We start from the raw sequence: 27,632 nt of genomic DNA, 5'->3' as shown, positions 1-27,632 counted from the left end.
TTTAATTATAGAGAAGCTGATAGATATGTTTATATTTAGCTGTCTTAACAATTTTCAGTGCAATGGATTTTTAGGCTTTTTCTTACAGAATCTCGCTGTTCTCCTTCAGAAGACCTTTGAAATTAAGCAAAGAATAAACACCCAGCTCTACAATTGTATATTCTTTGTGCTATGCCTCGTGGCTCTGTGGGACAGACTTCAATAAAAAGATTTATCTGCATTTATTCCCCTAAATTGTAGAATCCCAAATTGACTTTCCAGAGGGACTGTACGGAAGAGGAGCATCCCCATTCCTTGGGACAGGGCAGGGAGAGAAATCGGGGTGGTCTGCAGCCCTTAAAGAAGCTTTGGATTGTGTCAGGTTGTCCCACCATACAGGGCAGGAAACAGACATTGGGAAAATTTCCAAATTTACATGAGATATTTCCCACTTTCGTATATTCATTTTCAATAGCCTTTATCAATATGAGGAATGTAAAAGCAAGATGGTGCCAACCAATAGTTATCTCTACAAATAAAAAACATGTTATTTCAAATATTTTGATGGTTTAATGGATAGCATTATGCGACTGTTACTCTTTGCATTGTTTTATGAAATGCATCACTGTATATTCTAATAAACCGGTACTACTATATGCAAAGTGTAGGAAACATACTTTTCGCTTTGCCTGTACAGACACAAAACATGAACAGTTCTTCTATGTAGCACAAGAAAGAGTTGAGTATGAAGCAGTAAAATAGGCAAAACCAAACTGTTCAAGTCTAAGAAAAGACACCGTAGAGGGTAATTTTATAAAGGACTAAGATCATTTTACATTGAATTGCAGACAAACTTTGCTAAAACAATTGTCTTTTGCACGTAGCAGGAATGCATATAGAATCATTCATTAAAGGTATAAACCCCCTTTTTAACCAGTATTTTTTTTGTGTATTCAGCTTATCACAGGTGGGATCCAGCAGTTCCAGAGTAAAGACACTGAACCCGGATTTGAATTCAATCGATTGATGACTACATTTTCATTTTTCACCTTAATTGCTCAATGTAATTTTCCTGTTTTGTAGCTTTCTTCTTCAGGAAAAAGACAAAAAACAAAAAACAAACCAAACAGAATTGTGTGGAATTTAGGAATTTAGGTAAAGACTTTTTGCTTTGACTGCGAACTCTTTAAGTCCTATTTTTTGTTATAATCCCTGATATTGTAATGTATTTGGGGAATTTCTTTCCCTAAAAAGCACCCAGTTAGCAGAAATCTAAACTGCATTATCCTCTGTCTTTATAGCGACTCCCACAGCTGACTCTCTTTGAGATTATTTTTGGTTTTTTTTGAGCTTGCCTTATACTGGGGCCCTTAGCATTTTCCCAGCTCTCTTACATAAAGCTGAAAGCTTCTCTGTTTCACACTGTTAGGAGACTCCAGCAGTCACTGCCATTGCTGGAAATGCATGGTGTTCTAACCACTTCTCATTTTCCTTGGCTCTTCCTGAACTGACAGAATGAATATTGGGTGTTGCGGAAATAGCTCAATTGCAGCCAAAGACAGTGGCTAAATGGGTTATTATAAGCTTTTCCCTTTACAGGGAGAAAGTTAACATATGCTGTTAAGCATACATGAGCTATCTGAACTATTGAGCTGAAAATAGGTAATTGGTATTTTGGGAGAGTGACTGGATTTACTGTGGATATTAAGGTAAGCTTGGGACATGAAAAGTGGGGAACATAGCAGGGACATGTGAGGATAACATACCTTGGTGAGTTTCTGGTTAAGGAAATGGATGCTGAGAGAAGCAGAAGCCCAGATTTTCTTCTGATACCTTGAGAGAACACTGAGCTGTAAGGAACTAGAGAAGATGGTGCTTAGCTCTATATATCATCCTACTGTTGTGTAGTTTTCTGTCTTGCAGGTCAGTTTAACAGACTCACCAAGGATGGCATTAATTTTGTGCCCCGTCTTTGATTTCTCTACTGCCTTTAACCTTTTTCTCACCCTACCTCATTTCTCTTTCTCCTTCTAACCATGTCTTTCTGTATCAATGCACAGACAATATTTACCTGTCAGAACGCCTCTTTTTTTTTTTCTCAGATGTTTTTTATTCTCTTTCATTAAGAGATACTGAGGAATTGTTGAGCTGCTAGTGTGGAAAAGGGTGCCCATTAATGAGCAATAGTCAAAAACATTTACTCTGCAAAAATTATAAATAGTGCACCTAGCACATTTTAATTATTTTTCCTTGTTTATTTTATTTCTCAACACTATTTCTATAGTACAGACTAAATCTGCATATAAGAGATGAGCTCATATAGTATTTTGCCTTGGATAAATCAGGCAAGAAAAACATGAGCCAGCATTTCATGGAATAATGCAGCATGATGAAAATAGCTACGTTTTTTTTTCTGACTGCATCCAGCCTAATTTAATATTCTTAGTTTCAGGATATGGGGGGGGGGGGGGGGGGTGAGTTTGAGAATGTGTAGCAGAATTAGCACTAGAGCATATCTATCTTCCAAAGAAGTGGAAGCTGGTGAAGGGCCTGAAGCACAAGTGTGATGAGGAATGTGTCTGAGGGAACTGGGGTGTTTAGTCTGGAGAAGAGATGCCTCAGGGGGAACCTTATCGCTCTGTAAAACTACCTGAAAGGAGGATGGAGGCAGGAGGTGGGGTCATTCTCTTTGCCCAAGTAACAAGTGGCAGGACAAGAAGAAAAGGCCTCAAGTTGGGCCAGGGGAGGTTTAGGTTGGATATTAAAAAAAGGGCTGTCAAGCATTGGAACAGGATGCCCAGGCCAGGGGTGAAGTCACTGTCCCTGGAGATATTTAAAAGATGTTTAGATGTGGTGCTTAGGGCCATGGTTTAGTGGTGGACTTGCCAGTGCTGGGTTCACTGGACTTAATGATCTTAAAGGTCTTTTCCAACCTAAACAATTCTATGATTCTGAGAGCAAGGCTTATGTTTATTTTTTGGTGTGCTGCAGGACAAAAATGCCTCATTGTGGATAAGCAATCTGTGCATAACCAAAAAAGTGCATGCTCTTTGGTCTGCATGGGTTGCAAGCCAAACATGTGCAAAGTTGTGTAGGAATATCCACAAGTACGGTGTTGTAGAGGATTGTAGAACTCTTTTGCACATGTTTACTTGCAGTGTTCCTCTCATTCACAGCAATGTTTTCTAAATCCTCTTCAGCCACTAGATTAAACCTGAAATGATAGCAAGCTGATATCAAGTAATTTCATACCTAAATTAACATCTATTAACAACAAAAAACCTTGCGGTCACTAAAATAAAGCTCAGAGCAAAAGTGAACATGTTTTAGCAGTGTACTAAGATTAGGGATCTAAATTATCAGGCATAAAAGCTAGAAATAGGTTTGCTGATAAGGAAGTATTAATCCTATTAGACCTGGTACTTGAGCAGGAGCTGCTTGACACAACAGCACAAAGTGGTGATCAGAATTTTGTGTTGGTGACAAAGTTGAGTTGCAAACCATCATAATTATAATTGAATTCAACAGGAAAGCTCAATTAATGAATCACAGGTTTCTTCATCACTTTAACAGAAATAAACAGGGCATATATCAACACTAAAAGAGTACACATAAATTTTAATGGGGTGATGGCAGAGATATTAGAAACTCCTGCCAATACAAGTTCTGAGTTGTAAAAACCACCTACATGAGCATGTGGCAAAGAAAACTTTACTCTGTGCAAAAGCCCTTGTAAATTCAACAATAAAATTTTCCAAGCCTAACATAAGCTTTGACAAACCACATATGTCTTTGCTGCCATGGGAGTTTCGTTCCTAAGCACAGAAACAGTCATTTACAAGCTAGGAGTGAAGAAGACTCTTACCATTGAAGTTTGAAGTGAAACAGAAGACGTCATATCGGCTTTTATCTTTATCCCAGAACCCGTAATTCCTGACCCCAGGGACTGTGTTCTTCCCTCCGCAGGGCTCCCTGGGCTTGGTGATGGGGTACTGCACGGAGCCATCACTGAGCCAGCCTGCATTACACCAGTCCAGCCCTGACCTCCAGGCATCGTAAAGCTGGTCAAAGGAGGCGATAACAGAGTCTTGGTCCCGGCAGGCTAGCTGAGCCTCATGGAAGTTTAAGTTGTAACGACCCAGCCGTGGAGAGTAAGGGAATACAACACCTGAAGTGATAAAAAAGGGGAGAAACATCATTTACAGTCACTGGAGTCTGAGCATGCTTAAAAATAGGCAGAACTGGTTGAAATTTTGCAACTATAGGTTTTTCATTAGGAAATTCCAGTTTAGCTGTAAAACCAATTTCTCATTAAAAAAAAAAAAAAAAGAAGTAAATTAAAATTCAGCCTAGTTCTATTCTTTGTGGAGTCTGATTTGGTGGTCCTCTAGCAGCCATTTAGAAAGAAGAAACTGTAGCACAGTGGCATATAAACTATGTCTTTTTACACATAAATTTTGATTGACATGAAAAAGTGTTATGTTCTTTGCATGGACCCTTGACAAGATTTCCTGAGAGGTTTCTGACAGTTGTTTTTTTTTGTTTGCTTGTTCTTATTTTATGTCACATTATGCTAGGAACAAGAAGGTATTTAATGCATTTTTTAACAACAACATTTCAAGGCTACACTGGTAGGAGGCATAATTTTAGTGTCCTGAGGCCTTAAGTCGGAAGTATATAGGTAAATAAAATCAGTGAAGCTGTATATGGTTTTGGGGAGCCCTTTCTGCTATTTTCCAGCTGGTGTTTGGCAGTTCATCACCACTCAAGCAGGGAGAGCATCTCATAGAGGGCATCAGGGAGCACAGTTCCTTGAGCAGAAGACATGTTTCCCCACTTGCAGATGGTGAGTGGTAGCACACAGCATGCAGCAAAGACAGCCCTCGTAGGAAGCCATGTGCGACATCACCTTTCCTCGCTGCCCCCATGGCTGCCAAAAGCACTGCTGGCTTAAGCAAAGGATGCTTGCTGGATAGCCACCGTGCAAGGAGTATGGACCTGACAAATGCTTCCTTCCACCCCTGAGGACCAGCCACAGGCAAGGCCAAAGCCCCGTTTGTTGCTCATCAGTGGTGAACCATTGCAGACAGATGTGGCAGAGAGATTTTCTCTGAGATGTCCTCTCAGAGAGAGGACATCCAAATGGAGACAGAAAATCTGTGGACACGTCCAGAATTGTTTCAGCAGCAACAGTGAATCAAAGTCATTGCTCTTATCTGACATATTTTTCCACAGTACACTTTCTGCTTTCTTTATGAAGAAGATCTGTAGTTAAAGATCACTTGAAAATGCTGAAGAACCACCTCCCCATCTGGGTTCTGATAGAAGAGAGAAACTGGAAATAAAAGTTTCGATAAGACCACCCTGATATTTGGCAGGGTTTAGAAATTTAACTCAGATCTAAATTTTACAGTTGGCTTTAGTCCAGTCTCATAATAAGCTGAAATAAAACAGCATCAGAGAAAATTGATCTCAGAATGTTTATTCTCAAGTATCTCTGTGGAACTAAGTGCTGTAGGATGCAGAGGGACTGAAGATAAAATAACACATGAGATTAGCCAAAAAGTTTACACTGGTATAAATATTGACCTTTCTTTTTACTTTTTCCCTGCTGTTGAATTCTCACACCTGTAACAAGCTGCTTGCCTTCAGGGTAATGTAGCATAGCAGACAGATACTACATTATGGTCATGCAAGACTGCTGCCATGCAATTAAGCCATTCTTCTTTCCAAATATTTAAACCTATTTCAGTGTGTATGCCACCATTATCTTAACATCTCCTTTCATTCCCTTTTCTCCCTCACTCCTCTATTGTCCAAGAAGTGTTATTTTTGTTAAACAAAATTTTTGTTAAACAACATTTTTGTTATTACTAATCCTTGGTGACTTGGTCCAGGAAAATAAAGCATACAAATGTAAACTTGGCAGGGTAATAATAAACAGTATTTTGCTCTCCTTTGGCAATTAGCTAGAGTGTCTGCTGAGGATCTTTCCTTTTGTAAATCCTTTCTTCAAAGTCTTTTTGAGTTATTAGCTGTTCTGCACTATAAAACATGAATGTAATATAATACAATATGTGCTGTTAACTGTAATTCATAAAGAAGCTGTAGATGTTTCATATTTTTCTGAATTCCTGTTTTTCCTTCCTCCTCCTCATCTTTTTAATAAAAAATTATTCATTCCCCCTCAGTGATACTGGATACAAATATCACTGGCTATACTAAACATGTAGCAAATGTCAGAGGGGTCTAAGCATTATTACTTTATTAGAAATACATTACTCATCATTTTTCCAGAACCACTTCCCCTGACAACCGACTCCTTGTCCAGTACATGTGTCTGATTTGCATACACATGGAAAAAAAATACTAAAATCATCAGAGATGAGTATTTTTTAGTCAAGACCTAAACTTGCATACTTCTAAAAACTCAGCAAAAATTAATTGGAAATGATTCAAAGAAATTTGAGTCCTTAAGGTTTCCACAATAGGTTTTTAAAAGGAGTTAAATATGCATGAAAATTTGTTACAAATCTATTTGAATTTGACACTTTGGGGCATAATGTTTTAATAACATGTATATGCACATGGCTGTAATATTGGCCTCCAGTTATATTGGGGTAGACTGCATGGAAGCTGATTTTTGTTTGAGTTCATCTGCAGTACAAGCCTGCAACTGATTAGCATTAATTTCACCCTACAGATGGGGGTGGCCATTGATGATTCTATAGAGCAAAATTGACTGGGTATGTGTTTTGTGTAGCCTTGTATTACCTTCCCTATTTGTTAATTTATTTTTTTTGTCTTAATTTCCCTATCAAATCTAGCTGAAATTCATAGTTAGATCTTATTATTGATCTTCCTTTTGTTACAATTTAGCAATGCTGAACTTTAGTTAATTGCAAAGCATCTTCTTCAGTCCTGGATATTATAACCCATTAAAAGATAATCCATTCCAACTGTTTTTGAATGGCAAAAGCTGCTCTGAGGCTTGTTACTATTCCTGAACTACCAACTGAACCCAAACTCCTGAATCCAACCCTGTGTTTTACCACTTCCAGACAAAACACCCATTTCCAAACATCAGCAAATTCAGCATAAAGAATAGAGAAAGATAAAAACTCCCAGCCTCAGGTGGTTAGAATCAAATTAGTTTGTGGGAAGACTGAGCTGAGGAGTCTTAACTTGACATTTGTGATTCAGCTCCCTAACCTAAGGAAGCAGCTAAGCCACCTGTGGAGCCTGAATAGGGAATATTAATTTACCATATAGACTTCTCAGTGTGGCTAATCTCCCAAACACACAGTTCTCTGATATAAGTCCTGCCCCTGGGGAAGGACCTCATTTTCTCCCAGCAAGAGAGGAAGAACACAATCAATTCAGTGGAGAATAAATCTGATAGTGAAAGAGGAAGGCTAGATGAGGTTTGCTGCATACATCTGTGACAATGCAATCACAGTCCAGAAAATTACTTTTGTAATGGAAATTAAAATTTCTACCAATTAACAGCATAAGAACTGGATGTATAATATATCCTTCTCATCCACACATCTGTACTTCCATACGCCTTACATTCAATTCCACAAACACAGTTTGCTTCAGTCACTGTGCTTTTCAGGGAACGCAAAAGAGATGATATTTGTGTGTCTTCTATAAGCTATTTCAGATCGTATATGCAGGGAATCCCTACAATTCAGTGCAAGGTCTTTGCAATTACTCAGTAGCTACAGACACATCATTGTCAGTGCAACAGGCTGTAACAGTTACCCCAGACAACAAGGTGAGGAAATAAGCTTAGGAAGCTTATCTACTGTAGCAATTTATGGGTGTCTATTAAGCCAGCACCATACACAATTAGCAGTTTTAAGAGTTTTTACACCTTGAACAAAATAACACAAATTTCTGTTGACGGAGGGGGGGAATATTTTCACAGCCAGGGTAAAGAAATGAGCTTCCTTCAGCTCTAGCCCAAACAGAAAAGTACGTTTTCTTGCAGCCAGTGTAAACACAGGGTAACAGTAGGGCGTGGTATATGCTATACTGTAGGGTACAGTTTTATGCTGGCAGGTTCATACACTTGCTGGCAAAATTTTCCATGCTGAGCTTCTGAAATTCTGTAAAAAGTGGTAAATCCCTCATTTTCCTTGAGACTCCATCTCCATTACTCTGTTTGCCAGGACTGACCCTGCACCCACAGGGTGGGCTACTGGCTGTTAGCAGGTATCTGTCTCCTTGGAAACAAAACTGAAGCTTGAGATAGTGTCCCTCCAGCCTGCAGCATCCCACAACCAAGCTGTCAGTGTGGCTGCTTATTTCTGACAAGCACAGGCATATGAACTAGACTCACACTGCACTGGGGGCAGACTGTTAACTTATGTTTTACAGCCTTTATCAAAATTTGAAAATTATCTTTTCTTGCTCTTTTTTAGGATAACTAGTACTAATTCTTTTAGCATTTGGTTTTTGCTCATAATTTCCAGGTCATTTTTTTGCTCCTGTTTTTTTGAACTTTTTACTTCACCTTAATCTTTCAGGTATCATTTCTCACAGCATTTGCAAACACATTTGTGACTGCAAAGACCTGTTACCCTTTCATAGAAGGAATTACATTGCTCTGTCATTTACTTACTCTTGAAAAACTCCTGCTGTCTGTCACAAGACTTTCTGTGGCCTTCTAGGGACCCACAAATGCTTTTTTCATTATCCTATAAAATGAGTTTTATAGTAGACAGTACAAAACATTGTCACACAAAGGATATTTAAAATGGCTTTTTGTGTATGAATGTAACAGAAATACACAGACAAAACAAATATGAGATAACAATATCAGGCTGAATCTTATTTCTGCAGCTGTTGAGACTATACAGCTGGTTTCAGCTGGTTGGTTTCAACCAATTCATGCTGGTTTCAGCCACAGATTCCCCATTTCTTATGTCCAGCCTTAGGCAAGTGACTAGATTAGAAAATGATCGTTGTAACGATTTGGAAGAATTTGCTTATATGAAGCTTGCAGATTTGTTTGATCTATTTTGAACTACAAAGTGTGTTTTTGAAAGAGGTTCCTGTTCTTTTTCTAACTCTATCTTGGACATAAAAGCTAACATACCTCTAAGTGAGATCATAAAACCTGATGAGATTTTTGGTTCATGTGGAGCCGCTCAAAGAGTTAGCTTCTATTTAGAAGCATCTTTCTACAGAGATTTTTAGTGGCTTTATCTAGACCTGCATATTTCTAGTACTGCAAAAAGTAATTATTTCGTAGCCAGATTGCAAAACTTATGTGTTCAGTTATAGTCTCTCCTTGAAGACTGAAACTATTACAAAAAAATCTAATAGAGTAAAAAAGGCAGTTTAGCCTTGTTCCATTTTCTTTGCCCATGAATCTTATGACAGAATAGTACACAAAATCTGTGCCTGAGCAGCATACCTGAGCTGAAACCTTTAGATGCTGGGAAGCTGAAGTACACAGACCTGATCTAGTGAGATCTATTACAGTGCCTAGTATTCATGAGAAAGAAAAATAGTAAAGCACTAACATAAAGAAAATTCAATATAAGCTGACAATTCTTTCTTTGCTTATGACTCAGGCAACAATATCTATCTGCCATATGAGGCCTTTAATTTGTTAAGGTTTTGACTTTCAGAACATTTGACAGAGTGTAAAACTTACGATCTGTATTTTATGTGCAGGAGGAGAGTAAGGCCAGTTCAGTAAGAAAATGGTTTTGTGACAAAGACGTCATAAAAAGTGTTTTGCTCTATGCAGTAATTACACTGTTTGTAGCCACCATGCCCAGCACAACCTTCCTGCCCTTAGACTTTGTACTTGAGCTGGCCAACAGGATGGTAATCATGGCATGACCAAATAGTTTTTCAAGCTGGTAGCTGCGAAATACTGCAGTGAATCCTACTCCTGAGCTGTAGCTACCAGACACCACTATCTCATTAGTGTAGGGGGGAAATGGTGTGATTCTGCATTGAATTGATTGATGGCTTGGCTTTGCGAGCAAAGATTTGGGAAGGAATTTAACCATGCTTTCCACAAGCATGATGACCAAGGGCAAGTGGGATATGCAAGTCTGGTTAGACCGTCATGAGACAGGTTAGTTTTACCCTACTGATGATGTGTTGTTGCAATAGTAATCCTGCTCAGTACAAGAGGAACCACAGGTTCAGACCCCTGGTGCCTGCGCTTGGCTGAGGAGGCACTGACACAAGGCTACCATCTGCGGGCTTATGACTAAATGCCTCTAAGTCAGAATCCCGCCCAGATGCTTGATGTTGTGCTGCATTGAATAATAGTGAAGAAAACATACCAAAAACATGTAAGGTATGCAATAAACAGACTGAATCTAATTCCTCTGTTTTTTCAAAGCTAAAAGTATGCAATTACTATGAACAGTTTATTTAATGACGATCTCAGGAAGTATTTGAGTCTAATAAGAATAAAATGCTCCCACATTTGAAGAAGAAAAAAGGTCCACTGAAGTAGAGGTCAACTATTTTCCTATTGATATATTAATATTGATATATTAACATGCTTTCACCTAGCCAAAGCTATACTGTTTGCACAGTGAGCTTACATCGGAGTCAACAGCTGTTTTGCACTGCTAATGGGTACTCCTGGGTATAAATGGTTTTGTCTTGCTGCCAATTAATATCCTTAGGGCCACCATCTCAGGAAATCAGGCTATTGATGCAAATCCTTCTCACTGTGAGATTAACCTTATTGTTTATAACAGATATAGAATGTTGGAATGGGCTGATATATTTTTATTTATTTCCATAGATGATCTTTTTTTCTTCTTGGTCTATTCTTCATTGCTCAAATACATGAAACAGTAAAGCCAGCACTACATAAAGCTGCAGATGAAAAGAGAAAATAAGCACATAGGCATGCAAATATAGGAAAATACCCTATCAGCTATTAATGTCCACTGTAAATATAAGTGCATTTTAATCATTAGCACTTCAGAAGGAAACTTCATTGTAGCTTAGACCCAGAATCACTGGATTTAATTGTCAAAAGCAGGTTTGGTGCTGACACACTCACTAGTCTTATCTGACAGGTACGTTTTACAGTGAGGTTTTGCAAATTAAATTTTCCTGTCAGTTTAGGATATATCACCCTATAGCATCAGAAATGAACAGTCTCACAGCTGCCCCACATCTGACAGAAGTAATTAAAAAGGAATTGTTTCTTATGTTAGCCAGACAGTAGTTCAAATATGTAAACTTCTGTTGAGGTGAGATCGGAACATACTTGGTTGAAGAAATATGGTTCCTCCTATCCTTATGAATTTCCTGATATTGGAAGTGGAGAAAAAACAGGAAGAAGTAGTGCTTTTGGACAGGATGGGCTGGAGTTGACATACACTGTTTAGTCACAGCAGTAAGCTAGAGAGGATACTGTGAACCAGGAGATGGTACCCAGACCTTGTATCCAATGGTCTGGTGGTGTATCACGAAACAGTCACAGTAAAAAAGGTAGAAAATCTCACTTTTTTCAGTTGTCTTACTGTCTGCAGTACAGGAAAGATTTCTCACTGCTTTTTTACTCTAGGATTAATCAAATATTGTCTTTCAAACATGGATCTCTGCATGCGCACATGTACCAAGCTTCAGGCAAAACTTCCCAATCTGCCACTAGAGCCCTCAGCATCTCTCCTTCCCCAGGAAATCCTGGCACACCAGGAAGCATTTGTGCTGGAACCTCCTTGCTTTTAAGAACAGAAGGCTAATCAACTTTTGCTTCAGTGGCACAATGCTAAGTGGCACAGATGAGTATCTGATCAGATGTGTGATGTGATGAAGAATTTAAAGATTTTACATTGACTCTGATCTTTATACATCGACAAAATACCATAATGCTGTAAAACACAGGAAGATCTCAGTGTCTGATACAGTTATGCAGTTATTTATCTGAATATGTTGAAGACTAACAGAGGTATGTACTCAGGATGAAACAAGACTGACAGAAGAATATTAATAGGTTACAGAGCACCCTTGCAACCCAGGGGAGAGTTGCAGGACTGCCTGCATGACAACATGAAAGGAGAAGAGATGTGTTATGGTCAAACACAGCTAAAACAGATGCTGCATTTTTCTGACCTGGCACTTGCTATTCCTCAGGTGCAGCAAATAGCTGTACTTACCACATCTATATTTATATATTGTCTGGAAACCATTCTGTGAGGTGGAACACTCTGGGGCTATCCACCTCTTAATGCATGTCCCAGTCACAGGGCCCTTACCTGCAGCCTGGGCAGCCCAGCAGAGCTCTGCTTTCACTTAAGGAAAGCTGAACATTCCAAGCAGAAACTGCTCTCACTGCAGTGGCTCATCTCAGTAACAGCATCTGCAACAAGCAATCACTGCATTGCATGCCTGAGTGAAGAGAAGGCTGAACACACAAGAGTCCTTGGCTAGCAGGAAAGAATAAAGTAAAATGCTTTTTCCTCCTACTCATTTCTGTTTACACTCAAAACTGGTTTAGACAAGTTAAACTGGACATGTGTATGTTCAGTTTTATACTGTAAGTGTGCAAAGATCAGCATGCATTCTTATCAAAGATGAATTATGTGAGGTGAAACAACTTAAATCAACTATCATCCTGGCTTAGAAACTGTTGCAGTGCCTTTCTGCATTCAGAAACGGAAGGTTTCAGCAACCTCCAACCAGGAATGGAAGAATAGATGAAAAGGAATAAGCTAAGCCCATGACATCTGTTTGGTTCAAGAACCACTCAGACAGTCTTACTGTGCAGGGTAACTATAAAACCATCATAATATACAATAACCCTCAACGAAAGAGTCATATATTTCACTTGTTTAATGGTTTGAGAGCCAGAGGTTTGATTTTCTTCTTTTGTATTTTTTATTCCCAACTACTTTTCACAGACAAAGTGATTTCTATAAAGTTCTCTCTGACGCACACCTGCTGGTAAGTATATGGGTAAGGGAGACAGCTTCACGCAGCTTTTAGTTTACTGCTGAGTTCTGTACAGGGTTTTGGGGAAAAAGGCCAAATGTTGGTTTACATGCATTCTACCTCACAAAAATTATCTGAATTTCTTAAGAGTAAAGGAAAGCTGAGTATTTGGTTCTCTTTAAACCTGTTTCACTAATTTTTATAACGCTTTGTAGTCTACTGTTTTGAAGAATATTTCTGAGAGAAATGACTACAGACTACATGTAGGAGTTGTCTTGGCAGGCAATATTGAACTCTATTTTATGCAATTATAAGGCTGGAAAAAACGAAACTGTTGTCTCTGGAAAACTACTTTAACATTTTACCGCTTTTTAAGAAGATTTGTATTGCTTGGTAATGTCCCAAAGTACCGTAAAATGGCTGTTAGGGGAATATTTAATATAATTTTGTCTAAGTTTACTGTAAAAAGATGCAATGACTTTTGTAAAGTGATAGGAGGGCATTAAAAATGTATGGAATTCTTTGTACTATGTTTGATCATTCTTTTTTTCCTCCCCACACACCAAGTCTCACCAGAAACAGAATATGCCATAGGCTAGCATAAGTTATAGAAGTCCTAATATTCTTCTGATTTATGATTGTTGTCATGAGCTGTCAGGCAAAAATCCCCAAAGCACAATGAATCCCAGTTCTCAGCTTGCTGTTACCAGTGTTAATACAATATCAGCAGTATTAGGAGAAAAAGGCAGGTATTCATAAACATTGAGAAATCTGAATTTAAGTATGATTCAGATGTTACCTACCTTCCAGATTCAGAGCTACCACTGCTGTGTCATCTTCTAATCCTTCAATCACCTCGCACTTATATCTCCCGTAATCCTCCAGAATTATATTTGTAATTATAAGAGAGGCATCATTCTCACTGCTTTCCCTCAGCAACACTCTGCCCTGGTAGTTTCCGTAGCTCTTTCTGTGGTGTCCCATTGCAACAAAGACATCCACTCCTTTGAGGTAATCTGAGGTGAGTTTGGTCCACTTGATCCGGATCTTGTGGGTTCCTGAGCCAGCTGTTGATGTGTGTTCATGGTAAAATTTACATGGCAGTGTGACATTGCCACCCCGGTGGGAGAAGATTTTAGCTTGCTCTGCTACCACAAGTAGACGGGGTCCATTTTCTGCTAGGAATCAAGGAGAAAACAAAACCAAGAGTTAGCTCACAATCTACCTTTTACAAAATGGAAATGCTCAATGCCATAGCAGCAACCAGCTGTATTATACATTAGGTCTGCAGCATCATTTCATTGCAGTCATTTTGTACCTATGCATGATATGTTAATCTAAACTGTAATTTCAGCCTACCTTCATTACTTGTCCATGCTGGCTACAGTAAGCAGCAGAAGAAACATCAGGGTATGGAGCATTTTATGATTATGCAAGAAGTTCAGGACTGGTAATTGCAAAGACAAACTTGAGTGCAAACGTACATCTGCTTAAGGAAAACAGGTATCCCAAATGTGCAGTTCTTTGTCTGGAGATGCTGTTGCTATTACCTGCACAGGACACACTAGCCAGGGCATCAGATTTCTCAAGAGGGAACAAGGTTGAGTGCCGCAAATTGTTTTACCAGAATAAGAGAACTCCCTACCTATTGAAAAATCATTACTGCAGAGCAGATCATCCACAGCTCCATAAAACTGGTTTTCCTTTTTACTGCCCTTCTTCCCTGGAGTGAGTAGCCCTGGGAGGGTTACTCCAATAACTCATCATTCCCCTTTCAGAAGAGAGCATCCAAGGACAGAGGTGATCTGAGGCAAGGCACCACGGAAAGTGCTGCTAACACTGTTTCCACAGGATGAGGAGAAGGAAGAAAGTAAAGGCAGCCAGAATGGTTTGTTGATTAATTCCCTGTTTCCCTCAAAGATGTTCCACAGACTTCTGTCCACCTTGGGAGGAGGAATGTTATGCTTTAGGGTGGTTATTACCAACAAATCTGAATCAGAGCTCAACTATATTGGGTCTTTAATACTGAAACAGTCAATAAATATTAGTGGAAAGGACTGGGGCAGAAGGGAGAGTCTGACTCAGGCTGCTAACACTTGTTCTTTCTAACAACAGCAAGTTTGTGCCAGCAAGACCTGGAGAGTTGCCCAGAGCAGTGTCACCGCTGATTTCAGTATTACCATGCCAATGCGGTGGTGGACCTCTCTCCTGGCTGCTTCCCACCTCCTCTGGCCCTTTGCAGCAGCCATTACCTGAGTTTGTATCTCAGTAAGTGTAAAGAACAGGGGGGATGGCAACCAGGGAAAGGAAAGCATGGCTTTTCTCAGCCTGTAGCATCTCTGTTGTCCCTGGAGTCTCAAAGGGAGATTCAATGCTTGAAACATGCCTCCACCCTCAAGTTTTCTAAGAGCCAATTCTTTTCTACAGAAAAAGAGATGATGAGGCCTTCTCTCTGTCCACACAGCAGGGAAGAAAATTACATTGCTGCTGCTCCCAGACCTAGGAAAGAAAGAATCTCTGGCTTTCGAGGAAAAGCACATATCAGGCTGGGGGATGCTGCGGTTTCTTTTTGGGCTTGAAGACATGCAGGCAGCAGGGATTTGGAATTAAAAATGAGATGACTGGGGTTTAGCAAGAGGCCAAAATGTCTTTATTATCCAGAAGCCAGTGAGAATCACAGCCAAATTCACCTAACTGCATATTTTTGGGAGTACAGCAAAATGAATGGTCTTGGTCTTTCTGGAGTTGACAGAGGAGGAGTTAAAACCCACAAAACAAAAAGAAATGTTCAAACACAGAGCAAACCAGAATCCCTTCATTTATAATATGTTTAGCAGTCTGGATGCAGCATTCCAGCTTACTGCTGTGAAAGTCAGCTTAAATGAGGAATAATCCTGCTTCCTTGGTTACCTTAATAAAACAAGCTGTTGAGAACTGATGATCTGATCATGGAAGATGAGGTCAACACTGTTTTACAGGTTTGTCCGATCTGGCTGCTTTCTTTATAGGGCTCCTGAGGAGGCTGCTCTTTTTGGCTAAAATTATCTTTGTATCTAAATGGCAGGAATATCTAAAAGATGAGTGCAAGAAAGAAAAAGATGGGACACATGAGTGTTACCACAAAGTCCTGCATGTTACTTGGAGAAGAGAGTAATTTTTTTTTCCCCAAGAACTACTTTCTTTAGAAGCAACACCACAGAATTTGTAAGGGGAATGGCCAAGCCACTGTAAACTCGGCAAACACCAGATTATCCTTCACTAATCATTTATCTGCAACCGGACAGTTTGGATCCTTGCTGGAGACAAGGCAACATGCATTCCCACTCAAGAGCATCAGACAGTGGACTAATGGTGAGGAATGTGCTGGGCAACCTCCAGCTGCTCCTTCTGTTGGGAACAGAGATGGCAACAGCCTGGTTATTGGCTCTAGTCTCAGCTCTAAGGCCAGAAATAGGATGAGAAAGGTTTGCTAGGTGGGATTTTCACCACTGCAGACATATTTTGCCTTGTAAAACAGCTTAGCTGTTAGTACAGAACCAGGCACCACTGGAGAGTAATTTGCCACATTTTTTTACTCCTGCTTCCCTAATATCACTTCTGACAGGCTGTGGCCTTCTGTGAATCCTCCTGATGCAATTAGATGGATGACAAAGGCAACATAATGCAAAAAATCTAAGCTAGCTAAAAATGAGTTTGCCCAAGTTGCAGAAACTGACAAGCTGCACCAGATAACACACACAACTATTCAGGTCATCTTTGCTGTACCTTAGTGGTGCCAAATTAAGCATGCATATACTGCAGGCAAAAGGGTATCTTGCTACCTTAAGCAATAAGCAGAGGCAGCAGCACAATACACCCTCTCTTTTATTTTCCACCTCACTGAATGCTATGCTGCTCTGGTTGTCATTACTTTGTACACATCTAACCTTGAGTTCAGTGTGATCCTGATTTCAAGGACAGTAAGTGAACTTGCTCCCTCCCATGCTGTTAGAGCTGTCAATTCAGTCTCACCTGGCTGGGTTATTGGTTTAGTTCCAAATCTTCCTTCTGTACATTCACTTAGATCTGTTTGTCTTTTATGCTGGTTTTCTTTGGCGTGGGGTTTTCTTTTTGTTTCCTTTTTTGTTTTGGATTGGACTTTTTTATCTCTCTTCCTTAATTGGCTTCTGCACTCAAGAGCAATGGCAAGCCAGTTTGGAAGGCCAGGAACATAATGTGGGGCAGAGAGGATGAGTGACAGCACAAATCCTTGGCAAACAGCTTTATCCACTTTATCCACCAGAACCTTCAAGAAGCTTATGCTGACCTGGCTAAGAAACTTCCTTATTCCCACATTTTAGTGGACTAATTTACAGAGCAACAGGGGAGAAAAAAAATGTGCATTTTTAAAGAGAAAAAAAAATCGTGAAGTCACGGATCAAACCACAAATGTGTTTTGTCAGATAAACTCATGTATTGCCAAATATTCCACATTGCTACTAAACCATTAGGTTAATAACATTGTGTGCCATTCTATTTTAAACACAGAGCTGTTTCTTGCTGTCCTGTAGCATTTCCAGGCACTTGAAGGTAACTCTCATTCTAAAATATCCTCACTCTTCCTATAGTAGTAACAATTTTAGTTAAAACTCAAAAGTATTTTATGTACTAACAATAATTCCTACTTCTTGTAACACGGACAGAAGTGCATTGCTGATATACATGTGTACATTACTGATTTACATGTGTATTACTCAGAGAACCCAAAGGAAGAATGACATTTTTCATATACTTTTCCTACTACATTTTTTCCTATGTTTTAACTAACTACCTTTTTATTTCTGTTTTTAGAAAGAAAAAAAAAAATCTAAAAATTTACATCACCTATAAGACTAGTAAAAGCTGTTTTAATTTGTCCCAAGCATTAATGTCATTTTGTTTATGTCATGAGAAAGAAAATACAAGCATCTACCTCCTGTGTTCCTGCCTCTAAACTGACAGGTTAAAATAATCTACACATTACTTTTAAGTTTTGACATACAACTGGTAAGAGAGATGCTAGATAAATTTCAGCAAAAAACATTCAGCTTCATTGTTCCAAATAATAATGCAGCTAAAAATACCCTTTTTATAAATGGTAGAGAACAAATCTGTCTTTCCAATATAGAGATGACAAGACTGAGGTAAAATGTTTTTCGGCTGATGCCATCTACTCACCCTGAGTTACACATTGAGGGGAATTGTTAAAGTGCCAATACTATCTCGAGTTTAAGTTTCTAGGAGACCTTTTCTTCTTTCTTATGGAGTACATAAAACCATCAGGGAAATAAAAAACTTCAGCTCTTCTAAAATATTGCCACCTTTTGCCTTAAATAAAGAATATGTTTACTTCAGCATAAAGAAATTGCATGAAGATCGGGCCTCATAGAGCAAAATAGAACACAATCATGACACTGTTGCTACACCTTTTCTGCAGAGAAGGAAATCTTCATGGGTGGCATTGAGAATGTTTGACAAAAACCAAAATATTACACTACTGAGGAGCTTTCCCAATTATTTAATTACCTTTAGATGCTATGTATATGGAATTCGACTGATGTAACAAGTAAAGGCAAATTAGTAATTTAAATTTATGTATTTTGCTTATGTAATAAATTCTTACAACTTTCTTTTTTCATACTGGTACCTATCATTTAAGGTCTATTCCAGTATACACAGTCCTGAATGAGTTTAATGAAACCAACATGCCAACAGGAGGCGAGGTTGCTCTTTGCTGACATTTCTATAACATTTCATGGCTATTGAAACATGCCATGCTCTGAAGAGGAAAGCAAGTTGTGTTGATGTAAAGGAAGCAGCCCAGTTGTAAGAAGAGACTGCAAAATGGATCATGACATAATCTAAACTGCCCTCAATACCAACAAAACCAAAAAGAAATTTAAGCTGAAAAGATAAATGCAAGAAAATGAAAAGACATAACAGGTAACTTCCCCGAAAATGGGAAAATGCAGAAAGGTGGACTGAAGAAAGAAAGTCAAAAGGAAAGTGGAAAAGCATGGAACTTGGAAAGATAGGAATTAATATAAGAGGTCAAATCAGTAGTGTATCTAAACTCCTATCATTTTTTTGGCTAGGCCAGCAATTCTATGCAGCTTCTTTCTCTTTGATGGACCTGGCTTTTTCCGAAGAAAAGGAATTGGACTGTAAACAAAACTCATTATAGTACATTACAAGTGGGACAATGATTTTGTCTGCTTTAGTTATTGATTTATCGATTTAACCTTTTTTTTTCAGTGGGGCAGTATTAGAAAGTTTTCTGCTCAATCCATGTTGACATATTTCTTGGTGTGTATAAATAAAACTCAAAAGAGATCTTGATAGGCAAATGGCTGTATTTCCATATATTCTGCGTAATAAAAATTTATTTATATTTAAAGAAAAGCTAAAAAGTTAAAGGTTGATCCTTCACAAATCAAGCTTTGTATTCTCTTTGCTGGCCTTTCTTGTATTTCTAAACCCTGAACAAACTGAAAGCATCTGTTAAAGCCTCCTGCCACTCCTGAGCAATTATTGCAATGGTTTAGTCAAATTCATTTGTTTCACAGAACAGCTACACACAGAAGAATACTCTTGTTTCTGAAGAGTACTTTGCCTCTTTGAGTAATTGGTCAGCAACTAGCACTATGAATAGATTACACAGATATACAAAGCTGAACACTGGGAAAAAAAAGTCTTCCTCTCTCATGGGACACAGTCCTTCACAGATCATGAGTTCTGGGAAAACTATGCCTTTAATTACATTTATATGGTTAGAGTAGTACTATTTTTTTGTTGTGGTCACTTATGTAGCTAGAGTATATTTTTGTCCCATTTTCATATTCATTAGGTGATTTCATTTAGGAGTATGACTTTTTTTGAAGAGTGAAACTGGTATCCCTTAAGACACACACAGTTTGCTGGGGTGATGGAGGCCAGACAGACAATGCATCTTATTTAAATACAGTTCTCTCATTTGCTTTTATCCACAAAAGTTAAACTGGAATGACTTTTGCATGCAGAGAAGCTACCAGAGAGGAAGTTGGTATGGTCAACACAGAGCAGCCTGACCAAAAGCATGAAATCTAGCAGAGGCTTCAGGAAAGGAAATAAAGTCACAGAAGACAAAATGCAGCTTGAGATGTGTTATGAATTTTGTTAATATATATTGGAAGGAAACAAAAGAATAAAAGATATATACAAAAGAAGTGGGCCAGAAGAAAGAAACAGAAAGGAGTACTAATAAAAGTGGGAAGGTAGAAGCATCTATTGGATGAGAAATTTGACTGAGGTCCTGCTTTACTGTATTAACCAAAAAGGGGAGAAGCAGGAACTGGAGCTGACACTGACTGCAGGAACAGGCATATGAATGAAGCCAGTGACTCATTTCTAAGAAAAATTGGTAGATTTAAGAGAGGACACATCTATACCTTTTGCAGTATTAAGGAGGTTGGCAAGTGTTTAGTAAAGCTGAAGAAATCCAGTTTCAAGAGAGTGAACATTTGAAAGATGTAAGCTCTGTGTTCATAAGCGCAATGACCTATCAGTTCAATAAAAGAACAATAAAATGTATTAAATAATATTCATTCTGGTTAGCAAATGCTGAATATGAGAGAGATGGCAGAAGCTCTTATACTAATGGAGGGGCAGCAAAGTGAGTTAACTAGATCTCCTGGTTCCAGAGTTGTTAAGGGAGTGAGAAGCATGCTGAAATAGCTGTCAGACCATAATAAAATATTAATAGGTGGTTGCTTTTTAGGAAGGCCAAATGAAAGATAAAGGTGATGAGGCGGCATTGTGAATTAGTTGTCTAGGAGGCTGTGAAGAAATAAGAAATGATAGTGAGGACAAAACAAAGTGTGGATCAAAAGCAGGTCAGGAATGGCTGCAAAAACTCTTGACAAAGCAGTGAAATAGAAGTCTTTTAAACTGACACAGTTTCATTTTGCAGTATGGAGTCACTAAACAGATAAAGGTGGAAGACAATACAGCAAGTGCTGTATTAACAAATCCCCTTTCTAATAACACTGGATTTGATGCTCTGAAAGTATGATGTTGCTTAAAGTACATGAATGCATTGGTATGAAATGAAAACATAAAGATAAAAGCTGAACTCATAAAATATATGATATTCAAAGAAAAGAGTAGAACACCTCACAGCCTGAATTACTGGCTTTACTACTGATACTTGGTATGGCAAACCTGATGGCAGACATAATAGCTCATGTACCACTTTAAGAATGTGCCATGTATTTCTGGACAACAGTTAAATAACAAATACATGTAAGGAGAGTAATTTAACCATTAACAGGCTGATTAGTCTGACCTCAACAGCAAACAGGGCATTAGAATATTTTTTTAAGAAAAAATGCTGAAGAACAGAAATGGAATATGTCATTAGAAAGAGGGATAAATTCCAGTAGATACCTACCAAAGGATATCAGGCTAATTTGATATAAAATATATAATAACAGTAAATGTATAATGCCAGGAAAATGTGATGCATCAATTATTTGAGCTCATTTCCAATGATATTGGAAATATATGGAATTAGGATGGAGAAAATAGATGTTTTGGTAGAAACTTTGTTAAATGTCTAAGAACTAGATACAGAGGAGATTATTTCTTGGGCTGAAACATCAATGATTAGCATAAAAAAAGACCAGTTAACTGTCTCCGGCATAATTTTTGAGACTTATTATTTCCACTAATTTTACCTTCTAAAATAAGTGTGACCATTGTATTAATAAAATTTTCACATAGCATATTATGCATCACTGAAGGGAGGAGAATGAGTATTTAGAACATTTGAAGAAAGAAGGATGAAAAATGTATGGTAACTTTTCATGTTGAATACATAGATTTTGAAGATCTAGAATGAAGAATTATTCATATAAACACAGTAATTGGCAATTGTAAGTGATGAGGGAGAATGACTGCTAAATATTATCTATCACAATAGATGACTGATCAGCACTGCAGCATGGCTGGGAAGAGTACAGATTTGACCCAAAGTCTGAAAAACAGTGCATTGGTAGCTGAAAAAAAAAAAAAAAAAAATTAGTTATGCCAGTGTAAATTATTATCCGGAATAAAATCCTGGCTGGGCACACTCAGGAAGTATGCATTCAAACGAGAACAAGTGTAGAAATGAACAACTAACGTTACCAGGTAACTGGGGGTTATACACTTAAGTGAGAATTTGGAAAAGTTTGCACAAATAATAGCTGTGAGGATGTGGTGTTAACTTATTAACATCTTAAGGTGAATGTCAAAGAAGAAAATTTTTTATTTGAAGCTAAGGAATAACACTAGAAGCATAAGGCCATACAATGGCTGTGAATAAACAGGAAGAAAATTAGGAGAGCGGTTTTTGTAGCAGAAAGATAGTGTCCAAAACTACCTTATAGTAATGTTCTTTTTTAAAAATCAAACTAGACCTACAGAAGATTGCCTGATGTGAAGAAACTGGAATAGAGGACAGTTTAGTTCATTGCCTCAAGAGACCCCTTTCAGCTCTGAGTACTTGACTACACAACACTGTTCCTGGCTTTTGTTATTCCAAGGCACTCCAAAACACACAGTCCAAAAGGAGGTTAGCTACAGATCTCTTGGATATCAGCTGCAGAGGGAGAGGCTACACTCCTTAATGTAATATAGAATATCTTTTTTATGAAGCTGTAATACATGTTCCAGCTCATTTCCAGCATATATGTTTATGCAGCATTGGGCATAGTGGACTCCCAAACCTTTTGAGATTCCACAATACAGAGAAGAATGAAAAAAAATCAGTATTGAAATACTGGTAAGTTCCAAGTAGTTTTATTCTTTTTTATTTGTGGTCTATGTATTTCAGAGCCTGAAGCAGCTGATGAACTAAGCTCATGGCATAGCTCAATTTTAAGCTTTCCTTGAAGGAATAAACTTGAGGTTCTGATGAGTTTTCATAGGTAGGGGGAATGGTCTATCTTGAAACTTTTATCACCTTCGAACTATTTAGCACTTGCAGACTGCACTGTACACAAGCTGAAGGACTAGTGTGATAAGCCATACGCATGATTTTAGAATTACACTAAACTGCTGACTAAGCAAGTTTTGAATGAGTTTAATTATTTCCGCTTATTTAACCTTTCAAAAAGATAACTCGAGTTCAAAGATAAAAAACTGCATTATACAAGGAAAGGCAAACTATGTATGTCTTAAACATTGATGTCAAGTTTGAAATTTACCCTGGGTAACAAATATTCATCATCTCACAACAGTGATTACCTCCATTTTGATACAACACATTCATTCGACCTTCATCCTGTGAGTTTCCTTAACATGAAGCTAGCTATCTGTTATCCCTTGTTTGACCTTGAAAATCTGTTTTAATAGTGCTTGTTTTAATAAATGCAGGGTATCTTTAACTTCTGTGACTTTCCTGTGAACTTCTGAATGTTAAGGCTTTCTTAGTAATCTGCCCTAATTTGGTAATTCATATTTACACAAACACTCAAATAACACAGTTTGCCAGCTGACAAAGAGAAATGAATCAGTCTTAGAGAGAGAAAGAACAATAATGCTGCATTTCTTAATTTTGCAAGACTGATTTTAGTCAGCCTCAAGAAATTTATAACTGAAAGCAGGAAAACCCCTGTTAGTTCTGTCTATCCTTATTGCATAAATCCCTTGATTTTTCTTACAGAGGATGTCCCTCAATGACTAAAGCAGGGACTGAAAAAACAGCTGCATTGTACTGCACACTCAAATCCTGCTAAAGCTATAAGCTCTAGGATTCAAACCTGAATCAAATGTGATTATGCAGAAGGCCAGTATAATACCTAGTGCAAATTAAAGGTATGAGGAAAGACATATTTTCTTCTGGGGTAAGCTTTTTTTTTTTTCCTAATTTAAATTGCCTAATTATGATCTCATGTGCTGAGGCTTTTAAAATAATCATCAGCAATAAATTTCTGTAATGTGAAGAACAATGTATGACAGTCCTCTTAAAATCAAATATATTCCACAATAAACTAAAGATGTTACAACTATTGCAGTTGCTTATTCTTACTTTAGGATGCATGTTTTTTTTCCTTTCTCTTAAATTATGCTGTATTTTACTCACTAGTATTTGCAAGGTTGTGACTAAGTGCTGTTAAACAGTGCAACTTTCATTATTTTTTTACTTTCTGTAGGAGTAATAGTAATGCAACACAACCAGAACAGAAAAGGTGTGGACATCAATAATAAGAGTATATTTTAAAAAGCACAACTCTATAAAAAAACCAAGGCTCATTAAGGACATTATTCTCAGCAATAATGTTTTTTCCTCAGCAATCTGTAGATACTGGTATTTTCTCTTCTATTTCCTTACCTTGAATGTTAACACTTCTTTCATGACCCAGACTTGAGTTGTCAGAATGAGGTTCAGCCCAGCAGACAGAAATCAGCACCAGAAAAAGTAGACTCTTCATCTTTATAGTTAAAAGAATCTTCTCCACTGTAAGGGCATCACATACAAAGAGGCTTGTGAATTTTTTTTGATACCTTCAGTGTTGCACTGCACGACTTGTTACAGCAATGGTCTTACAAGGGGTTTATAAGATATTTAACCCATTCAGCTGAAAAAGTTACAGCAGCTACTAATTTTTTCGATATGAAGACTGGATGTTCTTATCACAGACTTTCATTACATGAAACTGCCAACCCATATTTAACTCTGCCTACACAGAAATGCAACATGAAAAAATAAAAGCACACACACAATTATCCATAAACCAAACTCTTTGCAAGATCACTTGTGAGCAATACCTGTGTTTCAAAAAAAAGGCTGTAGTGTACTTTTGCTTTTCCAGACTTACTCTAGATCTGGTCTGCAAATAAAGTTAAAAAAATCAAAGCTATCACTATATCTGCACCCACTGCATGATGCAATCTGTTGGTGATAGATTTTCAAGATTAAAACAATCTTCTCATAGGTTTTGACATTTCAATTAAGACGGCAAGTTAACTTAGCTGTCAGGGTGGTAAGTTTGCTTGACCTAAGCAGTAAAGACGACAAAACATTTCTTAGACTGACCAAAAAGATCTTTTTTATTTCAGATTCACTTACCATTTTAAAAGATGCCTAAATATATAATGAAATGTTCGAAACCAGGAACAAAGTAGGTTACAGTTGTATATGCTACCACTGCAGTTGCCCTGATTGATTTTTCATTCATTTCTACCTAGAATGCTGACGCACTAACTTAGTGTGCCAGGTAGGGTCCCTGCAGTCAGCAGAGATGAGTGCTGCAGGGAAAATCTCTGCCAGCCTCTGAGTTGCAATTAGGCAAATGAAGACCTGAAATAGAAAAGGAGGCATAAAATACTAGAGGGTTCAGGCTGCTGTGTGTTTTATAGTCTGATTTTTATGACCCTGATTTCTTGAAATAAAAGATAGCTATTTTCCAACTTTGTCTTTCAAGATACTCAGATTTTTTCCCCAATCATGAAAGAGTGGCTATGTTATTAACATACTTTTTCTGTGATGCAGAGACAATTTTTTTCCCCCTTTTTCTCCAACAAGGTAGAAATACATCAAAGTTACAGTGCACTCTCAACCACAATCTGAGTAAATGTCTGAGCTTTGCAAACAGCCGATCCCCAAACAGACTTAAACACCTATGTGTTTCAAGTCTAGAGTCAAATATTGTAATCTGACCCAACTTCTAATACAGACTAAGTTGCAGAAATGCTGATTCTATATTTTCTTAACAGAACATGCATGTTACTTGCCTGTGCTTCCATTTGTTCAAAGCAAGTTTGGGTGGGAGTTCAGAGCCAATTCAGCATCCCTTACTCCTTACTGTGGAGTGTCTAGAAGTAGGAAAAGTGCTGGCTGTACAGTTTTCCAGGTGGTCCACGCTCAGTATCTCAAGGCTCTCCAGCCACACCCTCTTTCCTGGAAAGCAGATGACCTCCATTCCAGAGAGCAAGGACAGATGCGGCTCCCCCTGGAGCAAGTCAGCCTGAGCCTTGGCTAACCAGAGAAGTTGTATTCCTCCCGCACAATGGGACCACCAGCCTGGCTGATGGAAAAGGCAGGGTACACTGGCGTAATACCAGATGTCTCTTTTCCCCACAAATCCCAGACCTGGAACGTGATGTTTCCCCTCTAAGAGTGAAGAAAGCTTCAGGTTTGGGGCTTTTTTTTTTAGCTGTTGACTAAAAACTGTCATTTTTTTTTTTATTTTTGTCTTGGTTGGGAGTGAGTGTTCTTGATTTGGAAATAGTCTGGTTAACAAAGTATCTTTGATTTTGAAGGCAAAGTTTATTCCTACCTCAGTCTGCAGCCTGAAGCCTATGCTGGATGTAAACCTCCTGGACGCAGTATGTGGTAATAAAGCCCATGGGGGATGCACAGACCTGCTCTGGGAAATAGTGCACCTTAGATGTGCATTAACATGTTGCCTCTACCCCTTGCCACAAACCTAGTATTTTCCATGGCACTAGTGAAAAGAAACAATCACATAATCAGATGAGAGGTGGTATTACAGCATCCCCATCTCCACCAAACTCCATGTGCACAGGGACTGGGGCTCTATTGCGGAAAAAGATACCTTCTGGTTACATGGGTGGAGAACTCCACACCTGCTCCCCTTCTTTGTCAAGGTGTCCCTAATATGATGGGGGATGGTTCTCCATGTAGTATCATCAGGTTATAATTGTCAAAACAACTAGTTTCAGGATTAGCCTGATGCACTGAGTGGGCAGGATATACTTTTCAGAGATATTGGCATGTACCTTCAAGCAAATATCATGTTACTTTATAAAGCTTGTATGACAGCATCACACAAGTGGGAGGAGAGGAAGGTCAGCATGACTTGGATAAATCTTCTCTTCCTTTTCCTCTATTTGCTGAATTCAGCTGAACAATTTCAGATGTCACGTTACAGACATGGTACTAAATCAGCCTTATGGTCATCATGGGTTTTTTGAGGAATATGGTTGTACTTCAGCTTTGTTAATAGGCAAAGTTTACAGGTCTGGGCTTCTAGTTCTACAGATAGAAAGGGCAGCCTAAATTGTTCATTGAGTGCAAAAGAGCACACACACAAATGCCAGGTGTGTGTGCTTGTCTGTGCTCTGTTTGACACTGATAATGTTCATCTGCACCTTTAAAGTGTGTGTTGTCAGACTGTACAGAACCAGCAAGAACTTGAAAGCTATTTTCCAGGAGAGCAAATGCCTGGTTAATGTTTTAGAAAATGGGTCTACCACATATCTTTGCTTAAGTCACCAAATGCTTCATACTTGAGGTCAATCAACAGAGAGTAAATTTTTAGCTGGGCAGAATTGTCACATTGGGGGCCATTTCAACCCTCCATTTAAGTCTGAGCTGTTTTAATGCTGCTCCCTTTTACCACCATGTACAGCAGCAGCTGAGGAAATGTGGGTGTCTGAAGTAAGGAATGACCTCTTTTCACTCTCCTACTTGGGATTCCCCATGATGGGAGCTGTGGCATCATGCCAGAACAGTGAAAAGCAATGTTACTAGGCCAGGAATTTGACCCCTGGTGCTTTGTAGGTCATCCAAAAAGCAATTAGCCAGAGGAATTCATATCTTCATCTCGAGCCAAAGCAATAGAAGTTAGACTACATTTCTGCAGCAGCCAAGGAAGACCTTCGGGGAGACACAATAGGTGTGGATGTTTTCATATTAAAATTTATAAAATCTTGGCTGA

The 27,632-nt window shown here is 38.4% G+C and overlaps 1 protein-coding gene across 3 annotated transcripts in view; it reads right to left on the bottom strand.

Moving 5' to 3' along the window:
* HAPLN1 (hyaluronan and proteoglycan link protein 1) overlaps window positions 1-27,632 on the bottom strand; it is a 62,710-nt gene that overhangs the window by 5,953 nt on the left and 29,125 nt on the right. Inside the window, exons 1-4 of one of the 3 annotated variants that reach the window (XM_057426401.1) lie at window positions 25,019-25,244; window positions 24,281-24,406; window positions 13,713-14,087; window positions 3,845-4,147 (exon numbers count right to left, since the gene is read on the bottom strand). In XM_057426401.1, coding sequence (XP_057282384.1) covers window positions 3,845-4,147; window positions 13,713-14,087; window positions 24,281-24,380 — 778 coding nt within the window. In that variant the 5' untranslated portion in view covers window positions 24,381-24,406; window positions 25,019-25,244. Of the gene's footprint in view, window positions 1-3,844; window positions 4,148-13,712; window positions 14,088-24,280; window positions 24,407-25,018; window positions 25,245-27,632 lie in introns of those variants that run through there. The other 2 variants (XM_057426400.1, XM_057426402.1) reach the window with 2 other exon arrangements.

This window comes from Pezoporus wallicus, unplaced genomic scaffold (assembly GCF_028554395.1).
Source record: "Pezoporus wallicus isolate ANWC-B61680 ecotype Strahan unplaced genomic scaffold, APGP_CSIRO_Pwel_v1 contig_4485, whole genome shotgun sequence".
In the NCBI taxonomy this organism is placed as follows: domain Eukaryota; kingdom Metazoa; phylum Chordata; class Aves; order Psittaciformes; family Psittacidae; genus Pezoporus; species Pezoporus wallicus.
Note: the sequence above shows the minus strand (reverse complement) of the source record. Positions and strands in the feature narration are given on the sequence as shown.